The 25,823-nt window shown below is 34.6% G+C and overlaps 1 protein-coding gene across 4 annotated transcripts in view; it reads left to right on the top strand.

Moving 5' to 3' along the window:
• Positions 1-25,823, top strand: part of Wdr7 (WD repeat domain 7) — a 369,257-nt gene that overhangs the window by 172,565 nt on the left and 170,869 nt on the right. For all 4 annotated transcript variants that reach the window (XM_063231571.1, XM_013157175.3, XM_063231573.1 and 1 more), the window contains one exon: positions 592-705. In XM_063231571.1, coding sequence (XP_063087641.1) covers positions 592-705 — 114 coding nt within the window. The remainder of the gene's footprint in view (positions 1-591; positions 706-25,823) is intronic.

The following is a 25,823-nucleotide window of genomic DNA, read 5'->3' as shown; positions in this document are numbered from 1 at the left end:
ACACATTTGCGTGAACTAACAAGTCTCAGGTAGTTTCCAGGAGACCCCTTAGCTCCATGACATTTTTCACTTGTGTGCTTTCAGTTACGGGAAATGGAACATTTTTCTTGGGCATTGCATTTTCCCATCCCTTATTTAGACTCAGGGCATAAGTATCTCTTTTGTCATTATCCTTCCTGCCTAACCCCAACTCATAAACAAACTAGTATCAAAGAGAAGTGAATGTTTAAAATAGTCTCACTTGGTGGGATTTTTTCCTGTTTGTTGTGTAATTGTGTCTAAATTAGCTGTAATAACTAGCAAAAACATTGATGAAAGGAATTCAGTTGAGATATAATTAACTTCAACATCTTTATTTTTTTTCCAGAACTTGATTAAAAGTAGATATACATGTATTCGCAAACAAATACATGTAAATAAATAGCACAGATGAATAGTTTATTCATTGATTTTTTTCCTCTTCTATTTTGGCGAATGTTTTGTATTTAATTTTTAATGTATTTGGATTTGGTAAGTAAAAAGTTTTACAAGTTTAGCCTACTTTTTTTCTCATTTTTTAAAACAAAACTATGCGGTTTCTATTTGTTTTAGCTGGAGTTACAGCAGAAGCCATGCAGACTATCACCTCTGCTCCTGATGCCTCAGGGCCTGAAGCTAAAGTCCAAGAGGAAGAGCATGACCTTGTGGATGATGACATCGCCACTGGTAAGCAGCAGTATTTTTACCCTAAACCGGACAGAGCTTTATTCAGTCTTGCCAAATATTTTTTAGATCATTTACATTGGGATGAATGATTTTGGTGGGCAGGATGGGAGCTTATATTGATGGTGTTTTTGATTTTAGAGTCTCTTTAGTGTCCTTTTCGATCTTGAGGTGAAATGTGGAACTGTTTATTTAGTCTGGTTTCTCTCATTGTTGCTTTAATAATAAACCTGGTAGCTGTGCATTTGAGACCTTTAAATGCAGAAGCTGGAGCATTACTAAAGCTTTGGAACATATAGAGGAATGCATTTATTACTTTATCAAAGATGTAATTATATGGTAAACATAAGAATACTGTAGCTGTAATAGCAGCTATATAAGTGGCATGAGGAAACTTACAGATAGTCTTTATACAATAAACGTCAATCAATGCTGCTTTTGAAATCACTTTACCTTGTGTAGACATTGGATGTTCTTACCTATATATATCATTTATCAGGCATAATAATAAATTTTAGGAAGCCCACGTATAAAGTATGTTTAGCCTATCTTTTATAAACTTTAGCTTTAATTACTGAATTTCTGCATTCACTCAGCTGAGTTTCTTTGCATGCAGGTAGGATTTTAAAAAGACATGTAATTTGATGGACATTATCTTTTCTGATATAGATGGCTAATCATTAAGAACTGATTAAAATCTCTAATTATCACAAAGCACTATATATTATAATGGTAATAATTTTTTAAAAGCATATGCAGGTAATATCAGTCAAATTTGTGGTGAAAGTTAAAGGGAAGATATTAAAATTTTTTTTAGAGATGTGTAGTCTGTTTTTTACTGTTACCACTTGAGTGCCTTCAACTTGAAAGAAGTTTAAGGCTTAATTATGTACTTTGAAAATGTACAAAGCTGCATTAAAAAAGTAATAGCTCTGTGCTGTAAGTAAGTATCGCATAAGCAGAGAAGCATCTGATTTTTGATAAAGGTGTTAAATAACCATTGCCATTATGTATTAATCAATTGCATTTGCATTAAAGTTTTGGACTGTATTTCAGTTTTTAAAAAATTAAACCTTGTTGTGGTGGCTGTCTCTTGTTATTTTTAAAGTCTTTTTGATATATAAGTTCTTTAATGAAAAATTTCCAATTTAATTATAAATGATTTCGGAACCTCTAACCTTTCTAACATGATTGAGCACATTACAACTACAGAATTTATTTTAGTAGCTATTAAAGGACATTTATTTCATTTGCAGCTTTTCTTTGTCTCTTATTTTTTGTTGCATTTAATGTTACAGCTATGTTGTTATATGTTACTATATTTTAGTTCCTTGTAAAGTTAGACATTTTAGCTGATAAAAATTTGTTAACTCATTGTAAAAAATTATCTTTGCAGTAGTGTAATAATTCAATTATATTCTGGAATAAAAGTTGAATTTTTGAACAAATTAGTATTAATTACTTGAATTAAGACGTTTGAATTGCATGCTGCCAAATTTATGAGACATTGTTCTTATTTTATTGTTACTATCAAGGAGGTTAAAAATAAAAGTATTTTTTTAAATAAAAGAATAAAAGTCTAGTTCAGAGAGTTAATATTACATGAACTATGTTTTAATCTGTAAGACATTTGGTTAAATGTGTGATGAATGGCTTTTGTCAGTTGATGTATTCATTTCATGCCATGAGTACAAAAAACAACAATGTTCAATATCCAAAGAATTTAAATAACTAAAAGGCTGCCTTAACATGTTGTCAAAGCAACTAGCATGCTGCAGTCTGTAGATCGTTCAGGTTACCTTTAGATTGTGTGTCTTGATTAAGCTGTGCTATAGATTTTTGTGAAGGTTTAGAAGAAAACCATATTTCTTGTTATTGACTAGAATCCTATATAAATTGCATTATGAAAAATATGGCAGGTGCATTGAGAGAAGCCTGTTTCAAACACAATAATCTTATTTTAAGATAGCCAGTGTTATAGAGTACCAGTACTACAAAAGGAAAGCTGGCCGGCTTAGCCATTCCTTTTGAAAAATCTGATTAATTTTTCAGATCCTTAAAGGAGATTGTCCGAATAATATCTCATCATAAAATGATTTGAAATTAAATCATCACGGCTATTCTGAATGAATTCTTATTTGGAATCTATATTTTAGGCTAACGTGTATGGCTGTATTAATTATACTTTTTGGTAATCTGAGACTTAATTCTTAGAAACAGTCTGACCAAGAAAACAAATAAAATAGGAAATACAATGTTTTTGCTAAAACAGTAATTTTCTCTGAGATTTTTTCTTTGCATACGAATGTATATAATCTGAATGTTAGAACACTTGAATCAGAACCTAGTGGTCTTTTTAGTGTTTACTTTATAAAAGTAAAGAAGCATGCATAAAGCTGTGTGTTGCCCATGATCAATTGGAACTAATTAAATTTACTTGAGATGAAAAGTCTTAACTGAAAGAGAACAGCTGGAAAAACAGGTTGGAAAAAAATTAAGTCTTGATTGAGATGATTTAAACCTTCACCTTGTCATTAAAAAAATATGCTGCAGCTTCTTTCTATATCTGTCTTTTTAAAGCTAGAATCTATTGATCAGCTTTACAAGGTAATGCCTATATATGTTGATCAGCATACACACACAGATTTACTTAGTGTTCTCTTTTCAGGTTCATCAAATTCTTTCTTTTAATTACATATTTCAAATTATATAGCACAAGCATGTTAGCCATTTTGGTAGTCAATATTGTTAGGCAGAAAAATATTGAAACCTATTCTACATTTTAAAGATGTTGTGCAGTATACATGAGGCATGTAGTTTCTTTCTCAATGGAATTCAGGTTTTACAATACTCAGAATATTTAAATATTTTCTATAAATAAAATCATGTTGTAATTATTTGTAGATTATAATTTCATAGTGTTAAGAATATTGCCATGTATCTGTGTGTTTGCTTTTGTAAGTATACATTATAATTTGAATGTTATGTAGATACAACATCAATATTTGTAAATGTTATTTATATAATGATATTAATGTAATTAAATGGAGTAAATGTTTTTAAAAACTGATATATCTAGAAAAATATCGGGTGAATCAGATCTAATTTTTTCCAAGTAGACCTTTTTTAAGGCTTAATTTTTTTCTCTAGTTTGGTAAAAGATGATATTCCATAGAGACTGAAGTAATAGATGTTCTAACTGCTGCATTTTAAAATAGTTGCAGACCGAAAAGATTTTAGAAGGGTTGTATCATAAACCTGTATGTATTCCTTTAGGAAATGCACTTTGCTCCTATTTCGGGGTCCTGTCTGTTCAGGAGGGCGGGAACACAAACTACCACGTACCCGGGGTAAGGCTGAGAGTCACTGCGGTTGACAGAGGACAGCTTGACATTATATCAGCGACCACACAGTGGACAGACTCAGCTCTTCATGACAGAACCAGTGATGTACAGATCAAACAGCATTTGATGTATTTTTAAAAAATGTTAATTAGCTAACCTTTAGTTACTAATTCAGCGGCAAATGCATTTCTCCCTCTAATTGATGGTAATGCTCAAGATAAATGCATTTGGCTGGCATTGTGTATTCGGGGTTGACAGAACCTCTGTGCATTGACTCTCCACCTCTGCTGCTTTCTACAGATAGATGTTTTAGATCTAATTCTTCTCAGATATATATTTTATTAATATAAAGTTCACTTTTCTGGAAAGGCATCGTATTTTACAGTAAATTGTCGTATAATTTTCTATAAATTGGCCTTTATTTTTTTTTTTTTTTTGGATTGTAGACTTAAGGATTTTTTGGTAGGTAGGACCTTAAAGATCATTTTATCTTTTTCTGTTCATAATCAAATAAATTAATGTTACTCCTTATGAAAACCACATAAGCAGTACTCACTGGCATAGCACATGTTTGATGTTATTTGACTGCTCAGATACAAGAATCTATGTAACACAATATGGAAAGATCTAGCCATGATAAAAAATAGTATTATAGAATATATTTTAGACTGAATTGTTTGTAGGAATCTTCATGGTTCTTCATTCATTCATCCATTTAACCATTCATTCAATAAAAATATTTCAAGCACCACAGTGCTAGACACTGTTTAGGATAGTAGCTGAACAAAATATACAGCAATACTTTTCCTCATGGAGCTTAGATTTTTTTTTTTTTTTTTTTTTTTGATATCAGGCATCAAACTCAGGACCTCGTGTTTGTAGGCAGGTATTTATGTTTTTCAGCTAAATCCCCAACCCCTGGGAGCTTAGAGTCTACTAATAAATAGTATGTTAGGAGATGAGATAAGAGGAAAGAAATATTAAGCAAGAAAGTAGAGAAAGGTAAAAAAAATGAATTAATATATTTCATATATTCATATACTAACATCAACATCTTTGTTATATACAGTTGAAAAAGATGTTTAGTCTGAGTCTAAACATTGATTTTCTCAGTGTACTACTTACTAAAAGCCCTTTTCATAAGGTGTTATATATATTTTATGGCTGAAACAGAGGAAGTTTGCCATTTTAACATCCATATAAACTCTAAAGAAAAACATATGGGATAGTGCATATTCAGAAATTAGACATATTTTCCTAACAAGAGTCAGGAATTTTATATTAATGAACTACAGTAAGAGTTATTATAACATTGTTTGATACTGGGGGTTGAACCCAAGGTCTTGGCACTGAGTTACACTCTCAGCCCTTTTTTATTTTTATTTTGAGACAAGGTACCCCTATATCACTAAGTTGCCCAGGCTGGACTGGAATTTGAATATCTGCCTGCTTTAGTTTCCCAGAGTGCTGGAATTGTAGATATATGCCACCATGCTGGCTATTACATTTCTTAATTTTTAATTTATAAACTTTAGAAGTAGTTCCAGGTCGCCATTAATTTTAAATCTCATTTTCTGAATTGTTATCACACCCTTGCTCTTGACTTCGCATGTTAGCTACTACAAAACATATAAATTTACTATACTAAGGCCCTTGGATAATTATAAAATACAGGAACTGTAATTGATCCCCACATAATTTATATACAAATAGATTTCTTTCAGTGAATTATGTCATTTCAAGAAATTTTCTTTTGATATTTTCTTTTTTAGACTGGAGGAAGAAGATGTAACTATATTTTTCATTTCTGGAGAATAAGCCAAGGGCTCTGAGCATGCTAGGCAGGCACTCTGTCACTGAACTACATCCCACCCAAGATATTTAATAGTTAATGTTTGGTTTTAGTTGTACATTTATAGGAAATGTAAGATATGCCTAAATGTTGTTTTTGAAAGTTTCTGATGTGAATTTTAAAATATGACAAGTATGAAAGTATAAAAGTGACAAGCATTTTATTTCCTCATACTTCCTCTCTTGGTGATTTATTTTCTTTGTTCTTTGGTTTCAGCTACCAAATGCGTGCTAATGATTTTCAAAATCTGTATCTATAACCTAAGCATCTCTCCTAAGTATGAGATTCATGTCTTCCTTTTGCCTGATAGTCTTGTAAATACTTAAATACAAAGTTTTAAATAAGTTTATTTTCTAAAGTTCATCTATTTTTATATTTATACCACAGTGAAAGCCACGACTGTTTTTTTCTTGAGACAGTCTCACCATGTAGTTCAGGCTGTTCTTGATTCATCATGGAGCCCAGGCTGGCCTTAAACTCCCAGTGATCCTTTGCCTCAGCTTCCCTTAGTGCTGGGATTACAGGTGTGCACCATCACACCCAGCCTAAAGGCATTACTCCTGGTATGGTTAATTACTTAATATACAGACTAGAAACTGAGAACATATTCTAATCAACAATGAATACATGTAGTTGATGCCAGGTTTTGTAAAATATGCTATAGAGAAGTCCTGTGTCCAGGAGTTTATTTTTTCTTTGGATTATGGGAGTTTGTTTTATTCTTTGGATTATTATTAATTTCTCTTTCAACCATCTCCCTGTCTCCATTCTCTTGCCCAATTTGTGTCTTCCACTAAGATGAGAGTTTCAGTAATCAGTTCATTACCTTTTACTCTCAGTAACTGCTACTTACTGGTTCCCCATTGGCTGTGGTAGAAGATCCAGACACTTTAGTGAGGTACTTTGGGCCCTTCAAGGACTGTCTTTAGCATCATCAGCTGGGAGAGCAATGCCAAAGTAAGTAGCCTTCTATCTCATGATGCATACCTTGTATGTCTCCCTATTTGACTGTATATACTGTCAGCTTTCTCACATGTGGGGTTAACTTCTAAGAGTTTTCTTCAAAACAAGATTGAGTATCATCTTCATGAAGCCCTATTAGACTTCCCTTGTGTAAGGTCTTCTAGTTCATTATATTCACTCTTGCTGCTATGTAAAATAGTATTTAGTAGCATTGATACACCTCTTACATTATTGTTATCATTTCACTTGCCTTCTGGAATCATGGGAAATATGTCTTTTACCTCTTTGTATTTCTAACATGGAAGCAATGCCTTGCATGGCTTATTATTAAATGTTTATTAACTGAATTATTTAGTTATGATTCACAAGCACTCTGTGTGTACTATATATTATGTATTTACTGTGTGCTTCCTATGCTATATGGCATATAGCTCCTTAACACCCCTCTTCTCCTTAGTGGATATTCAATGGCTCAAAAGTATGTGAACAGATTAGTGAGGCTAGATAGACTTATTTCCTGAGTAAAAGCCTTTTGATATTGTGAAAATTAGACTTAGACAATATTTATGAGCATAAGTTTACTGAATTAGTCAGTGTTGACTTTCATTTTGTCTTTTTCTCTTTGAAAACATTTTCAGAACTAAGGAAAGGATAATATAGGATTTAACTGAGAGAAGATAGGAAAAAATAGCTGGATCAAATATATCTTGTAACAGTATGTGCTGTCATGGGTCATTTAAGCAAAGCCCTAGGCTCGTCTAACTCTGAGCAGGGCCCTTTCTGCATTCCTCATTGACCTTTGCATTAGCTAGTGGAGATGTACTTGTGGATGACGGTCCTGGTTTCTGGCCGGGGTGAGAGTCCCTGTTTGGTCATGGGTCTTTAGTCACATTTTCTGCCCTCTCTGTGTTCTCTTTATCCTGGTGGGCTTGGCCCTATTAATGAATGCTGGTCTCTTGGTGTCTTCTTGGAGCTAGAGATACCAGTGTAACCATTGTCCAAGAGAAGCTTCTGGGTTGGTAGGCTGCAGGAGAAAGAAGATAACTCATATGGAGAGAGAAGCCAAAAAGCAAGAAATATAGTTTGTCCAGGAAGCCTGACATTTAGACGCACGCCACTGCGGAGTATGGCATCATATTGTGTTCTTGTGAGCAGATGCAGTCAGCTTTACCTCTAAGAAAACACGCTTTTAGTTGTCCAGTGGAAACTGAGATACCCATCCAGATTTGATAGGTTCAGGTTTATTTGTTTGCAGACCTGGCCTGAGGAATCTTGCCTGAGAAAAAGTGAAAAAACACAAGAGCAAGGACAAACGATGGCTATTACGTAGCACTTAAGTATTTAGTTTCTTTTTTCTTTAAAAAAAGGTTTAGACCTTTATAATTGCAGATCTACTTAGTATTCATGTATTTTGCCCAAGAACTTGTTTTGAATTTAAATGAATTAAGTATAAAGTCATCACATATACTGTGACTTAAATTACTTTAATCTGTTGCGTTGGCCCTGAATCTTTCTTCATGATATTTTCCAGTAAAAGTACTTTTGTTTTGTGTTTATTTAGGCTGTTTGCATGTAATACCATTTAGGGGGTTGAGCAATAGTAATGAATGCAGTCTTAGCAAACAGTATTTTAAAAATTGTGACACCATCATAATGACTTACTAGCATTTATTGAATAATTTGTGTCAGATTGTTCTCTAGGTTCTATTTAATCTTCACAACAACTCGTATGATAAGTCCTTATTATCACTTCTGTTTTATAGTAAAGGAAAATAAGGCACATAAAGTCCACAGGTAGAAAAGTGTAAAGCTGGAGTGTAAACCTAGACAACCTGCCCCTAGATTTTATGGTTTTAGTAAAGCAGTAATTTATTTAAAGCCATTTAAAAATCTTTACAAAACAAAAAAGAAATATGTTCACTGTGACATATCATTTTCTTTCTGTGTGGTATAGAAACTTCTATTTTAATTGTTTAATTTTTTCCTATTGCACAGGAAATATTTAAGGGGGAAAAATACTTACGGTTTTCTTAATAAACACAGATATTCAATATTAAAGTAATTTTATTTATATTTTTAGACAAATTAGAATTTCTATTTGGTGTTCATACAAAACTGCACAAGTAGGCGTGTGAGGGCCTGGAGATTTAGCTCAGCGGCATAAGCGCCTGCCTTGCAAGCAGGCAGTCGTGGGTTCGATCCCTGGTACTGATAAAAAAGGAAAAAGACAAAAAAAAATTTAAAAAAAACTGCACAAGTAATATACCCACAAATACACAACATAGAATTATAAAGAATTACGTTTAATTTTATGTATACTTTTTGCTAGGAAAAAACCAGAAATTTTTGGGGAATAGTTACTAACCATAGCATTTGGGGTGGGGAGGGGTGGCTTTCCCTGTAAGTGAATAACCTTCAGGATGAACTGAAGTTTAGCCTTTTGTGAGCTGTGTGATAATATCTCACTGATAAGAATGAATTACATTAGATTGTGGCACACTATTATATATCTGTATATTACATGAATTGCCTTTATAATTGATATCATACCTGTATGACCGAAAGTTGTAATTCACAAAAGTAATGACAACAGTGTCTCATAATTCACAGACTTTATGTCACACCTGTGAATGATTACTTTTACTGTGCAAACCACGTTAAAGGGGAAAAACAGATTTTAAACCAGATGTGAAGTTTTGAAGAATCCTTTTGCCTGATACTTTATAGTCATTTTTACTACACAGAAATAATTAAATTTATTAGCATCCTAAATTTCTTCATGATTTCTTAGGTAGATATTAACTGTTGAACACAAAGACTTTTATCCTTAATTCAAAATTTTTAATCACAAATGAAAAGAAATACTTAATATATGAAGTGGAGATAGTCACGAGCCTAAATGTCTTTTCTCCTCATGTCAGTTTTAAATAGAGTAAAAATCAACTGAGCATATTCTTTTTCTTTCCTCCTTTCCTCCCTCCTCCTCTGCCTTTCTTTCCTTCTCTTTTCTTTTGCTGTCTCTCTTTCTTCCTTTTATTTATTCATTCTTCTGTTTATAACTATATATCCTGAATAAAGATGAGTTAATTAAATGAAGGAAATGTAAGTTAAAAAGATACAAAAAATCTGAACTAAGATGCAGGAAATATCTATCATATATATGTAAAATATTTTATCTGTGTATATAAAATATGATTAGTACCACTTAGAAGTATAAAGAACAGATCATTTTATTAAATGTGAACACTAATAAGCCCCTTGTATTTTCTACTGACACATTCTATGGAGTATCTAATAAATAAAACCTACAGTTGAGAAGCTGCCTTTAGGGTGGAGGTAGAAAGACCTGGGAAGAGCTTTTGAACTAACACTGTCAGTGTGCTGACTTACATTATCTTTGGAGGGAGTGTGAAGCAGACAGAGTTCCTCTATCAAAGAATATAGGTCTTCTCTGTGGTCAGCATATTGCTTAGGAAAGTAGCTGTTTTTACGTCCTGTGCTATGTATTACTGTAATGCAGGGTTTCTTGTTAAACAGAAAAGGATAAAAATGTTGATGGAGTATGTTGGCTACATGCCTGATATAATCCTACTTGTATGATTTTTCTTTTTCATTCAACAGAAAATTGCGATTACTTACTAGGTATTGGAGAAAAAAAGAGAGAAAAGGAAACAGACAGACAGGGACAGAGTGAGGCAGAGAGACAGATGGACAGGCAGAAAGAGAGAGAGAGAATGAGACAGCGAGAACAAGAGAAAGAGAGAGAAAGGGAGAGACAGAGAGAAGAAGGGAGGGAGGGAAGGAGGAAGAGCATGGTTTTCTTTCCAATTTTTCTCTGTGTCCTTTAATAACATCTCTTATGATCTAGTTTCCAGACCCTTTTCTGTTCTGTGCTTAATCAATTTCTTTGTGATATTCCCTAGAATTTGACACCCAGAATGAACCAGGCTAGCAAACCAGTGTGTACAGTGTAGACCTATTGCTTTCCTTTGTCTGGATGCTGTAATTCTATTAAATTGGATTTCTACAGACAACATCCTGTACCAGTTTCCTAAACTGTCAATTTTTACATGCAGTACTGTTAATTCAAGTCATCCTAATTAAGAAATAGGACTTGCAGTTTATCCTTTTTTGTTTATATCTTGTTATATTCAATTCATCATCTAGATTAGGAATCTTTTCCATCCAGTACACAAGTTATCCTTCCATTCTTGATGTCTTCTGTGAATGCGATGAACAAGCCTTTGGTGTTACTTGTGTAAACTACTTAATTGCAGGTTGGACCCCACATGGGTAGAGAGCTTCTCCATATAGTCCACCAGCCCTGATGTCCCTTCAAGGTGTGAGTGATTTTTTTTTTTTATAACTGAACTGACAATCACCTCCTTGCAGTGTTACCCAATTCAAATTTCTCCATTTTATTCAGAATAATATTCCAAAAGAGTTTTTCAGGTACTTTGTGGAAATCAGAATACATTGCATTTATGGATGTGGAGATTTAAGGTAACAAATTCAACATTTGTGACATTGTGCATAAAACAGAAATTTATAAAGAATTTTCAAATCATTCTTGAAATCCTTTGAGTTGCTGTGGAGATACGTAATTTTTAATTTAGCAACCAGGAGCAGTGGTCATCCTCAGAATTTCAGGGTTACCTGAAAAGTAACTTATTGCCTGGATTGTCATATGATAGTGCAGATGTAAATATCTGCCCATGTGTATTGAATTGTATGCATATCTCAACAGCATGTAAAAACTAATATTGCTGATTTTGCATGTTACAATTTTTATCAGATATTTACATATGTCACATTTAAGAATATTAAAATTCTTAAATTAAAATTAAATCTTTAGTTACTCTTTCTAAAATTGAAAAAAGGCATAGTAAGATAGGTAGATATATGTATATTCCCATTATATTTTATTTTAAAATATCACTTTAAGAAAGCTTGATTTGAGAAAGAAAAATCAGAACTTAGGGGTCTCTGGTATTAATACTTTGATACTTCTTAATATTTAGATATTTGTATTTGATTGTATATAACCATGAGGCAAGTGAAAGATCTTGCACATTTTAAGTTTATACTTTTTGAGAATAATTTTCTTCAAGTATGAATTGATTTCTTTAAAGCTTTATGAGTTTAATTTTAAGGACCAGGAAAGGAAGAAAGACTAACAAAAGTGAAGACTAATTGAAAGTTTCATGTAGTTATCTATAGGATTGTCTTTTCATCTTCTCAGCACTGTTCAGAGGCTAACGTCAAGCTTAACAAGTTCATTTTTAAAAATTTTTCTTGCTGTTTGTGAGCTCGAGTTCTATTTGAAGTAAAAGTGACAGGTGCAGTAATAGTATTTTCCTCTCATCTGTGGGCAGGATTCACCTAAATTATGTTGAAGAGTGAAAATATACAACAAATGAAACCATCTGCCACTTCCAACTAACTATCCCCAGCCCGCTATTGCAGACAATGCCGGGCTGGGGGCGCGGAGGAGCAGGAGTCAGCCCCTGGACAGGGCTCCTGCTGGGCCTCATTTCAGACAGTTAGGGAAGATCCTGTCAGCACACATTTTGGGATGTGATTCCCTCACCAGTCAGTCATATGGAGATCAAAGAAGCTTTTAATTCGCGTTTAATTACTCCTTGAAAACCATCTACCATATCCAGCAATAGCTATTGTATGAAAACAACCACGTATGTATGTACTCTTTTGATATCTGAAACATTTAATCTCCTCAAATGCTAAATATGAAAATATTCATTCTTTCCTGTAGCTCTCTTCATCTCTTTTCCATAAAGCTATAAGTAAAAGAAGATAATACAAATAGAAGTGATCATTATGTTTTAGGTCTTTGTAATAATTTCCATTTTTGAAAGAAGCCATTCATCTAAAATGTCTAAGGCACTGGTTTTACTCAGTTGCCAATGGAAATTTTATGTTAGCATAAAGTTTCAAGTTAAAAGTTTCAATAGAATTTTTAGTGAAATTATTTTATAGAAATTTTAATAAGATTATATAATCTTTATTAAAATTATAGAATATATTCTATAGAATAGAATAAAATTATGGAATATATTCTATAGAATAGACTAAGATTATAGAATTTTTAGTGAGACTATTTTATAGAAATTTTAATAAGCTATAATCTTATGTATTATCTTTAACAAGATTATAAAAATTATTATTGTGTTCTTTTGTGAATTACTATAGTTTAATAACAACCAAATTCCCACTATTATACACTCAAAAGTGATGTCTCAGAATTGTGACTAATAAACATCTGTCCCACAACAAATTTACATAAACAATTTATCCTTTGTCAAGTTTATAAGTTGACATCTGTTTGAATGACAGATGTCAGTGCAGTTAAGATGCAATTTAATTTAAGAGTGTTAATCTAAAAGAAGATCACATTTTAATCATTTGCATTAGAAAAACAAAGTGGAGCTATGGCCATTAATATAATTGGTTCCTTCCTTGGTCAAGAAGCATAAATACATAGAATTGGTAGTTATTTGGATCAAGCTTTTTATGAGTATGACCTGTAAAGAGATCTCAAAATTAGTCATTGTGACCATTTTGTGAGCCATTGTGACCAGTCACAAAAGAAGCCTATTGATTAGCAATGGTTGACATTTCAAAATGGCTGTGTAGAAAAATGTTATTGGATTTATTAATGTTTCTCATCAGCTGTAATCACCAACAAATTTAGGTAAAAATGTCACATGCGGAATCTGCTTAACAATTTGCTATTGTAAAATTTTAAACAAGTTTTATAACCTCTAATTTGATTAGTATATTAAAATGCCACTTTATCAAATCATTAATAGTAGATTTAAAAACAAGCACAAAGGAAAAAAGTAAGTGAAAAATAGTTTAATAATTGGTTCAGATATTGAAATAGTTTGATTTTTTATTAAGATGAAATTCATGACAAAGTTACTCATTTTAAGTGAACAATTTGATTTGTGTTTAAAAATAGAAGGACATTAAGGATTGGCAGGCTGTTGTCCTGTGGGATAGCTATGTATCAAGGTAGAGCAAAGAACCTAGTAAGTCTGTATTCAGACAAAAATTTGAAATGGGTAATGAAGCATTTCATCTTAATATCTGTTTTTGTATATAAAAAGTATATTCCAAAAGCACTGTGCTATGATGATGATATACAAAAGAATATTGTGGGTTATATTAATTCTAAGGATATAAGCTACATTTTCAGCATAGGAATGTAGTTAAAATTTTTTTATCATCATATTTTTATTTTGCTTGCCTTATACTTCTTTATACTTATGAGCATTATCTTTGATTCTTATTTAAGTTCTTAGGTCTTTTACACTAAAATAGGGGTATGTAGCTCAGAATTTTAAATCTAGCTACTATACAGTTTGTGAAATAATATAGTTGGCCCCACCTACCACCTCTAAATTTTTACATGGTTTGGGGAAGTTAAGTGTAGTTTTCCTTAACATTTGGATATCTGCTGATAGAATATGAATAGAAAACTTTAATAACTAGATTTCTACATGCTTTAGATTTGTATATTCTATATTTAATCTCAAGCCTAGGGAACCAGCAATATGAATATTACAATTGTATTTATACAGAAAGCTTTTAAAGTGTTTACTGATTTTTACTCGGCACTGACTTTAATTTGGTGTCATGTATTCAAAGTTTGAAAAGGATTAGAAACAGTTTATGATTTAAAGTAAGGCATACAGATTCTTGTCAGTTGGAACTGGAAATGTACCCACTTCTAGTTTCTTTCTCTGAATTTGAGTAATATAGATATTTTATATAAGTGGAATCAAATATGTATCTGACTTATTTCCTTAGCATAGTGTTTTCAGGGTTTATTCATGTTATAGCTTGGGTCAGGATTTTCTTTCTTCGTAACAGTGAATAATCCTCCATGATGCCCCACGTTTTATTTATCCATTTAACCACTTGTAGACCTTTCTGCCTCTTGGCTATTGCGAATGATGATGTTATAAATATTGGTATGTAAATATCTGTTCAAGTCCTTGCTATCAGTCCTCTCAGATTTATACTTAGGGTTGGAATTATTGAAATGTATGTAATTCTATGTTTAATTTTCTGAGCAGCTGTCATAGTGTTTTCTAGTTACTGCACCATGTCATAGTCCCAACTAACAACATCCAGTGACCTCAATTCCTCCACACAAATACTTTTTCTGTATGTATTTATCTTTTGAGCCAGGGCCTTGCTGTGTCATTCATGTTGGCCTTGAGGTCACTATATAGCCCAGGCTGGCCTTGAACTCAGCAGTCCTGCCTCAGCCTCCCAAGTGCTGGGATCACAGGAATGTGCCATCATGCCTGGTACTTGTTTTTTTGTTTGTTTTGGCCTTTTAAAAAAATGTATTCATTTTTTAAAAAAATAAAAAGACATCTGAAATAGGTGCAAAGTATCTCACTGTGGTTTTGAATTAATTCCTTATGTTTTGAGACTGGTTCTCACTATTAGGGCAGGCTGGCCTTGAAATCACTTAGGTATTTGAACTCTGAGGGATCTTCTTGCCCAGCCTCTAGAGTGCTGGGATTACAGGGGTGTGCCACTGTACCCAACTGTGTTTTGATGTTTATTTCCCTAATTATTAGTGTGCTGAGGCACAAGTTTCAACTATTTGCCGTTACTTTTTTTGTATTTTAACAACAAAATAAAAAAAGAATAGAAACAATACAGAATTTTTTTAAAAGGAGAAAATTAATAGTAGTTAATATATTGCATGTTATCTTAGATGTAGTTTTCAGATTACAAGATTCAGAGTTTCTTAAAAAATATGTACATTATTTCTGATCTTTATGCCCAGTGTTACAGGAATCATGCTTTTCTTTTTGTTATTCTTTGTTTTAGCTTCATTTATATGAGAATGGCTGTTTTAGTGATCTGTGATGTTTATTGTACAACAGTCTACTCAGGATAGTTTCAAGAATATTAGACTAAAAACTGAAACATTATCATTATTTTTACGTTTGATTTTGAAAATGTAATTTTAGGCCTTAAACCTTTCAGTTCATTAAGTTTTAAACATTTACATTAAGAGAAAAATACTACAGCTCTGTCTTTAACCCTAGAGAAACCTCACAAGAGTTCAAATAAACAGGATTTTACAAGATTTAAGATTTCTATTCCTTGAGAATGAATGATTTATCCAAGGGAAAATATGCACACACAGTTTGGTAGAGAAGCTAAGAACTGAGGCTTAAAATTATCTTACTAATGACATTTATTTTAAGACTGTTTTTCCTTACGTACTTTCCTCTGTGAGGATATAATGATTTGGGCATGAAGTGAATTGATCTAATGTGTCCTGTCCTGTGCAATTATACTAGGTACTTATGGAGAGGAATTTTTGCCAAGCAAAGGATTTTCTCTCTTAATAATACTTTAATTGGTTGTATATAAATAATTACAAAGTTCTATGCTATAATTTTCTATGCATAAGCTGTATTGTAAATATTTTGTATATTTCTTATTTTCTATATTTATTCTGAAGCAAAAAATCAGATGCATGGGATTTCATTCATTTTTATCTCTTTCCACAAGTTTATACTATAATTATTAAAAGTAAATTATTTCTGAATATAATCTCTTCATCAGTGATGAAGTTTACAAGATGGAGAATATAATGTTTTTAATTGAGTCATATATATATATACATTTATATATATATATCCCTGTTACAGCCAGTATAAATATTAACATCATGATTCATACTGTTGGTTTTAATTTCTAGCTTAAAATTGATTAAATCATTTTTATTTATTTTCATCTGTTCATAATTCAGTATTAGATTCATACTTCTATTTGAGAAACTTGTATATAGGAGTTTTAAAACAGGAATTCCGAGATAAACTTTTCAAATACATTGGAAATTTGGCTTAGTAATATCTTTTATCAAGAGTCAATAATAATTTTCACTAAAACTTGAGTTTATTTAAAGTTATTATGCTTATTAAAAATTGGTAATCTGAGCTATTTAATAACTTCTTTTCAACATTTGTACAATTTTAGGTAGCATTCTTCATAAAAATATTAAATGATTTTAAAAGGTATGTTCACACTGTGAAATTGCTTCATTAAGAAAATGATTTTAAATTTACAGTTTGCATAGAGGTTTGATGTATAAGAGAAGGTATTCATCTGAAATTTTTCTTTTCCTGTTATTATATAATAAACATTTTCTTTTAAAACAGACCTTTGAATTATTTGATATTTAGACAGAAAATATGTCAGTGCTTAATGGTATTTAAACAAGGATGTCTCCTTTTGTTCACTGGTAGAATTATTTTTAATGTTGCTGTGAATTGAATCAGGGCACTCATCATCTACATGAGCCACATCACTAGTTCTTTTAAATTTGATTTTGAGACAGAATCTTGCCATGTTGCTAAATTGCTGAGGCTGGCCTTGAACTTGCCGTCCTCCTGCCTCAGCTTGTCGAGTGCTAGGATTATCAGCATGTGCTACCATATCAATTTAGAATTTTCTTTAAGTCATTAGCCATTTTACTTTTAAATAATTTTCCCAAAATCTATTTAATAGCTCACAATAAATAATATTGATGGCTTGCTTTTTTTCTTTTTTTTTACTGAAAATCTATTTTGTTCTAAGTACTGTGGCAAGAACTAGAGATATTGCAACATACAATGAGATATGTCGTTTTTAATTTTTCCGATGGGGCATTTTTTATATTTCCTCAGTTAATTAGTGAAGGTTCCCTCTTCCTCTTTCCTTGTAAATTAGACTGGTGCATCTTTTCCACTTTTAAAATTGCAATATCGTTTAAAACTCAGTGTAGCACTTCACTTCTCTCTGCCTTCCCAGCCAAGGCATGTGCTTCTCATCCATCATTCATCCCTTCACCTTTCTGTGACCTGCTTTCTGTCAGAAATTTCACTGTGCAACCTGTATTGTGATCACTGGGGACAACTCAGCTCAGTCCATAGATTAAAGCTTCTCATTCTTTGCTCTTTTCACTGCTTTTTTAACCAAAACTTTCCTTCACTCCCAGGACATGGTTGTCTGTTTATCCTTCCTTCCTTCTCTGTTCCTGTCATACTGTCTCTTGCTACATTTTCCTTAAAAGATACCATTCAGTCAGATTTTCTCCTTTGTCCCTTTCTCAACCTCCTTATGTTCAGGAATGCCTTGGTTACTTTTCTGTCACTCATTGCTGAGATACAATACCACCCGTAAAGTTAAAGGAGGAGAGTTTATTTAGCTCACGGTTTGTGGAGGTTTCAGTTCCTAATCAGCTGGCTGCAAGGCAGGGTAGGTAGCATGACAAGGGCAATAGTTCAAGGTGCTAAAAGACAGCAAAAACAACAAAAGCAAAAAGTGGAAAGAGCAAGCCTCTTTTCTGCCCTTACATTGTAAGCAGGGTACCTGCCCTACGGTGGTATAGCATTCACATCATCTATGTGCCCTCCTTTTGCACAGACGGAGGGTTTTTAAAAAATGACGACCTTGGACCTTTGCTGAGTCACTTACTTACATTTCTAAACTTCTCAAGTTTACACAATGAATCAATCATCACAGCATCCTAGGGTGAAAACAGCTGCCCCAGGGCAGGTCTTGTACCTCCTAGGATGTGGAATTGCTAAGTCACTTAGTTAAGTTTCTGAACTTCTCAAGGTAATACAGTGTATCAACTATTAAAAAGCGCTTATCATTACTGATCACCAGTAGGTCCTTATCTCAGCTTTGGAGTATCAATTCCTATTGTCTCTTTCTACTTTCTAAGTAATTGCCTACTTCTAATTTTTTCCCACTTCTCTTAGCTCTAGGGATACCATCATAGCTGATATCCCTTTCATTTTCAGTGATTGTCATTTCTCTACTCTTTTCCTCTTGTAACCCATTTTTGTACACAGACTAATCCTTTAAAAAATAAATCACCTTCTGCTTAAAATCATACTTTTGATAGCTTTTTCTCACATTTGAGACTAACAGTTGAATCTTTTACTGTTGCTTAAATCGTATACATTGTCTGCTCTTGCCCACTTCCATTCCCGGTCATTCACCAAGCCCAAGTCACATTTCCTTTTATTTCATGCATATCCTAAGTTCATTTCCTTTTAGGGAGTTGACGCTCAATTTTTCCTTCCCAGAATCTCAGAAGGCTGGCTGATGATTCAGTCTCAGTGCAGATACAATATTTTCTACAGATGCCCCAGTCTAAATACTCCTCCCTTCCTGGCACTTGTGCTAGTGTATAATCCAGTTTTATTTTCACTATAAAGCCTGTAGTGATGTACAGTCATTTTGTCCAACTGTTTACTTGTTTGTTTTTTAATATAAATGCCATATGACCAAGATCAGGATATTTTGTTGATCATGGCTGTGTAACCCCATTATATGACATGGTACATGAAAAGTAGTGAGTGTTCAAAACATGTGTTGGGTGACTGAATAAATTAACATTCTAACAGCCGGGTGTGATGGTGTTCTCTTATAATCCTGGCACTGAGCACTTGGGAAACTGAGGCAGGATAACTCAAAATCAGCCTGGACTACATACAGAGTGAGCCCAAGGTCAGCCTGAATTGCATATTGAGACCTTGCCTCAAAAAGGTACAAAATAAATAAATAAAAAGTTAAAAAGTTAACATTGTAATTGTTTATGGCCAGCTATGAATATCATAGTTTATATGAGGAATCTAGAATAAAAATAAAAGCAAAATAAAATAGATAATAAGTAGACAGATCATTCTCAAAGGAGAGTGGGTCAAGATATGAAAGGGATATGGGATGAAAAAAGAATTAAGGTGTTAATATACCTGTATCAATTTCACACAGTGAAAACAACCGTTATGTGCTGTAAACATGTACAAAAAAATAGAGTATTCTTAACTACAGTATTTTGAAAATTGAACTGGTCCTCCGGCGGCCCAGATTATGTCCTTGGGCTGTATTCTTGGCCTAGAATACTACCCTTCACCATTTGTTCATGCCAAAATTCTAGGAATTATCCTTGACCTCTTCCTGCTTCTTTACCACTTACCAATCCTGCTGGCTGTTCTGTTAACCTTCTGTCTTAAATCCTCCTCTCATCCTAGCAGCCCATTCCCTAACCACTTTAGTTCTTGTTTACTGCTTATGACGTTGCCACGCTACCTTCATATCCTCAGTCCTAAACAGTCTTTATAAATGGACAGCCTTAATCAAGTGTGGTGGTGTCCACCTGTAATCCCAGCAGTAAGGGAGGTGGAGGCAGGATGTTTGCCAAGTTTGAGTCCACCTGGACAATTTAGTGAGACAAATTAAATAAAAGGGTTAGGGATGTAGCTAAGTAGTGAAGCCCTCTTGGGTTGAATCTCCAGTACCACCTCCCCCCAGTCACTCTTACCACATTCTCCTTGTTAAAGTCCTTCAAGGGCCCTTCATACCTCTGGGATTGTTAAGGATTAAAAACTGATAGTCAACACCAGCTGAATTAAATCAGGATGGTGCTGAGCGCAGATGGTCCACCTGAGGAAAGTTGTCAGTATAGAGATGCGGAGAAGATGAGTGAGGCATGTGGGTTTCTCTAAGTGTTGCTGTTATTGGTTCTTCTAGAAGAGCTCGTCATGACTAGCTTCCCCATGTGAGTTCGACCACTGTCACTGAAGGAGCTCCGGACCTTGTTGGTGAGAGTGTCTGTGGTTCACTTTGGGGAAGCCCTGATCCTTACATGGAGCATCACTCCTTGGCTCCAGAGGGGAAGACGTGTGCCATTTAATCTCCAGGAGAGACTCGTTACGCTGGCTTTCTGGCATGTACTCTACTGTTCTTATCATGCGAGGAGCTCAAGACCTCTGTGTCACCAAGGATGGCTGTGGTGCCTTTCGGGACAGCCCTGGTCTTTATTATGAGCGTGACTCCTCAGCTTCAGTGTAGAACCCTCACCCTACCAGCACAGCTCCCTCACCCTGCTGGCATAGATTTTCTAGCTTCCACCGCTGACCTTTGTGCCTTCCCAGTGCAGATCTTTGAAACAGACTGGCGTGAGTCCTTCCCATTGGCTCTAGACCTCCAGTTGGACTCATGGTAGGCATTGTCACGGGCTCTAGGTCTTTATCTGGACTCATGCAGGACATTATTGTGGGATCCAGGCCCTTGGCTGAATATTCTGGGTCTTCAGTGTTGTGGACAGATTTCCTGCACTTTCTTGTATTAAACTCTGGGTGACCATCATAAAATAATACTATAAATTCTGTGTCCTGATTCTAATTGTTCTCCTCACAACCCCTGACTACAACCGGGATAACTAAAAATTTCTTAGAATGATTCCTGTGACCTCCATAGTATGAACCCTCAGATCAGGTACTTCGCTTCACTTCTCACCTGCTGCCCTCAAAATCTGGTTTGTTTTTCCTGCCACGTGATTATTCATGTGCTTTCCTCTTTGAAACATCATCACCACCCCATCACCTAGCTTTTACTCATCTCTCAGCACCGAGTTTCTTATTTTTTTCTAAGAAAGATTTCCCTGTCGGTCTCTCTGACATCCTCCAAAGCAGGGTGACAGGTTGCTGTGTCTCTAGCTTAGTTCCTCATAATGTCATGTATCATGTTCATTTTTTACTTGTTCTTCCTTTCTAGATTTTGATCTCTGTATTTTGATCACCTAAGGCATGTCCTCGCTCAAAACTGTTCCGTAGTCTTGTCCAGGAGTTTTTTTTGAAGTTGAGGATTCAAGACATCCCTAAACCCTTGTAATGGGACGCACAATGTCAAGGTTGTGTACAGTGCTTGTGTAGTTTCTCTGGAGAGAGAGCGCTTGATTAAGACTGTTAGTGGAGTCTTCCTCTGGCCGCATTAAGATTCAGCAATGAGGTCTCTTGATTCAGGTTGAAGGTCAGTATTTCTTAAATTATGCAGATGCCTTTGCTTCTTTCCTGGCCAACTACTTACACCATATAACTGAATTTAGAACATGCCTTTAAAATGGGCTTTGTTCTTGTTTGGGAAAATTTTCTCACCTTTTCTTTGTTTTCTCTCTGACTGTGTCTTTCTGTCTCTCTGTCTCTGTCTCTGTCTCTCTGATTAAGTAGGTCTTGCTATATATTGCTCATGGTCCCTGGATGCTGAGCTCAATCCTCCTGCCTCAGCTTACTTAGTAGTTACAACTACAGATGAGTCTAGAAAATTTGAGCAAGGCATTTTTTAGATGTTATTATTGAAATGGTCTGACCAGGGTTTTTGTTCTTGTCATTGACAGTCATCTTCACAGGAAAACATCTTTTTGACTACAGCTGGTATTTGCCTCCAGTAGTCATATAGAATATAGGCATGCCTGAACAGTATGTTGCTTAGTTTCATTTGTTAATAACTTTTGATGTTTAATTTTATTTTTCACAACATTGTATCATAGAGATTCATGTTGTCTTGCCTAACTGTAATTTGATCATTTTTATAGCTTGTAAATAGTACAAATCATACTTTGTAAATTTATTTCTGGCAATAGATATTTGGAATTTTGCTATTATAAACACTGTCCTAAGAACATATTGTCCAAGTCTTCTGTAGAAAGATCTGAAGTTTTCTTTTGTGTATCTCTAGTACTGGCATTGCTTAAGTTGTGCCAACATCCAACTTTATAAACTAGAGCCAAATTTGTATGTGAGAGATTTGAGAAATTCTCTTGATTTACTTCGTCTCCAATACTCACCATTTAAAATTTTGGCAGTTTGGCCAAGCAGGGTCATCCACAGCTGTAGTCCCAGCTCTTAGGAGGCTGAAGGAGGACTGTTTGTGACTAGGAGCTCCAGGGTAGTTTAGGAAACACAGTGAGCCCCTCCCCTTTTTGCCTAATGATGGGCTGGAGGAGGGTGCCTTACTGAGCCTGTGGTTCTGTTTAAAAATGAGCTTCCTCTTCTGTGAAATACCTATTCAAGTTTTGTTGCCCATTTTTCCCCATTGGATTGCTTGACTTTTTAGTTCTTTATATGTTTAGATTACTAGTTATTTGTTAACTGTGTGCTTGGCAAGCATCTTCTCTTAGTTCGCGTCTTACATTTTTATTTTCTCTAGGTGCTTTTGATGAAAAGGAGCTCTTAACCTATTTTTTTATCCTTTTTTTTTTTTTTTTTAAAGCTAGTGCTTTTAGAATCCTAAGAAATTCTCCACCTGGTATCATCTGGTATTTTTTTTTCAAATTTTAAAGTTTTGTTATACACATGTAACTTATTAATTTGTAGTTGCTTTTGTATATGATCCAGTTTCATTTTTACTCACATAAGTAATTGGTTTTTTCCTGATATATGTATATGTATCTGAACTCTGGTTTTTTTCTCTTTATTCTGTTTGTTATTTTATTATTACATCAATACCATGCTGTTTTAATTACTGTAGCTTTATAAGTAGTCCTTATAATCTGTGGGGTAATTTTTTTTCTTTTTTCCCCCACTTTGGACATGTCTTGGTTATTCTTAGCCCTTTGTTCTTCCTTAATACATTTTCCATTCAAATTAATTATTCACCACAGACTGTGCTAGAAAAACACTGCCTTTCCCCTTTGTATACCTGCTTCTGTAAAACTTACTACTTTGAGAGCAGAGCAGAATATCTGCTCTTTCCAAATGAATGCATTCCTAAGAGAGGAGAAGGGGCTGAGTTGTTTATGATAAGTTTTAGATCCTAGCTTTCCTCACCAGCAAGGTCACTTTGCTACCATGGGAGAACACTCAGTGAAGGGTGGGCCAGGAAGGCAGGCAGCTTAGGGGAGCGTGTCTTCAAGGAAGGAGCAGAGTTAGAGAGTAACAGGGAACATGGCCTGACTCCCGTGGTGTCCTAATATTTCCAACACTGACTCTAGACCCATCAGTGTGCCCTGACCCACTTGGACCACTCCACGCACAGCAGGTCTTTGTGTATATTTATTCTGTCGAAGAAACCAACTGTAGTTGTTTCAAAGAATCTGTAACTTCCAGCATGTTTTGATTCAAGTGAATGATCCATATGTTTTACTTAGAAACTTGCTGTTATAGTCGAGGGGTCTGATCGTAGAATTACTAAGATTGATATATTGATATTTAAGCTTTCTGTACTGTTACATTTTTCTGCGAGGAAAAACCAGTGCCTTAAACAAGAGTTTAGTGCCATTTTATGGTCCTTTTTCTCTCATCCCCTAGTAAAGTTTTGAAACATAAACATTGTTAGCTGAGATTGAAGCTAATCTATTTTGTTTCCTCTTATGTGATTGTGTAATGTAGAAAGTAGAAATTGTACAACATGTGGGAGATGCTTGCTTTTGCTGTAACTTCTCTGTGTTGACATAAGCTAGCACTGAGGATCCTATGAATACATCAGGGCTTCTCACTAGGAATGAAACATAAATTCTGTGGGTGGTATTGGCCCTGTAATGTTAAGTTCTCTATTGGTTCAATATAAATCATTCCAGAGTAATTATCTTCCTTTCAGGCAACACATAGGGCTGCCTTTAAAAAAAAAAATACTACAGAGGAAGGAAATACTAAATAGTGGTTTCTGATTTAGCATCTCCCCCTCAGACCATGAAATTCTTAGTGCTCTAGGTCATACTGACAGCATGAACTTTATGCACAAGCACACACACACATTCATTCATTCATTTTGATAGCATGCAATCTTATATACACACTCAGAAACACATACAGGAGGGGAGAGGGAAAGAGAGAGGAAGATATCTATCTATGTATCTATCTATGTATGCATAAATGTGTATTCTGTCCTAGGATACCCAGGATTATGCTCTGGGGAGATTATAAAGGATGTAAGTACCAAATCAGGAACAAGCTTGACTGTAGAAACATAGAGTACAGCCATCTCGTAGATCTGACAACTTTTTTGCAGCCTGAAGGACTGTGTTCAGTTTGTCAAAGGAAGAAAGGAGGCTCGGGAGCTTTCCCTTCTATGTTCCCTGTGGCTCCCTCTGCCTTGGGAGCTTGGGGTGCGGTCCTGGCTCCCAGCATTCTCTGCAGTCTCTTGGTAAATTCTTTTAGCTTTATGGCATCACTTCTCCCCCAACCAGGAATAATTTCCAACTTTCTCCCTGCTGAGTTCCTGCCTTTTTATTCTCAGCTCCGTGCTAGACTTCTCACCTCCATACCCGCAGCATATTTAAATCCAGTTTTGTTTAAGCTGAAACTATTTTCTTAATGGCACCGCATTTGAAACCTTAAATTATGTTTAACCCTTCACTGTTTTTTTTTTTTTTTATGTTTCTTAAGTTGGTTTGATAGATACAACCTTTTTTTTGCTGTGAGATTTCTCCATTTTCACAGTCACCAACCTAGTTTAAAGGTTTTGGAAACTATTATCTCCTATATCTCAAGTCTTTTAAATGCAGAGTTCTCTGATTAATCTCCTAAAAAAAAAACCCACATATGATTTCAAATCTTTACTTGCTTTCCACAGCTTTTAAAATATAATTCAGTATCCTTAGTGTTTATGAAACTACGTCACATTCCGGCTTTAGCTTCTCTTACTCCTCTCTTGGGCTTGAGCTGGACCCATGTAAACTGGCTTGTTTCTCATGTGTGCCTGGGCCTGTTCTGCTTCTGTGCTTTACTCATTCACTCAACAAGTATCTATTAGGCATTATAGGCTGGTATATTAGGCATTATAGGCTAATAATGCCTAATTAGGCTGTTACATACTTTCCTGTCACTGGGACAGGATCGTAACATCCATAATTTAAAGACGACAGGTTTATTTTGGTTTGTGTATCAGAGGATTCAGTCCGTGATTGGCTGGCTCCAAGGCAGAAGCAGCATGGCAGAGAGACATGAGAAAAAAAGCTGCTCAATCCATGTACCTGGGAAGCAGAGAGAGAAGGTAAAAACGGAAAAGAACCTGCTCTTCCAGTTCTCACACCCAGTGACCCACCTCTACCTGTTCTCTACCTTCTAACAACACATTCAGCTACTGACTTCATTAATAGGCAGTCCCGCTGGTGAATATTGCACACATGAGAC

The sequence above is a fragment of the Cavia porcellus genome, unplaced genomic scaffold (assembly GCF_034190915.1).
Source record: "Cavia porcellus strain 051 isolate PalLab524CR breed Dunkin Hartley unplaced genomic scaffold, mCavPor4.1 scaffold_20, whole genome shotgun sequence".
Lineage (NCBI taxonomy): Eukaryota > Metazoa > Chordata > Mammalia > Rodentia > Caviidae > Cavia > Cavia porcellus.
Note: the sequence above shows the minus strand (reverse complement) of the source record. Positions and strands in the feature narration are given on the sequence as shown.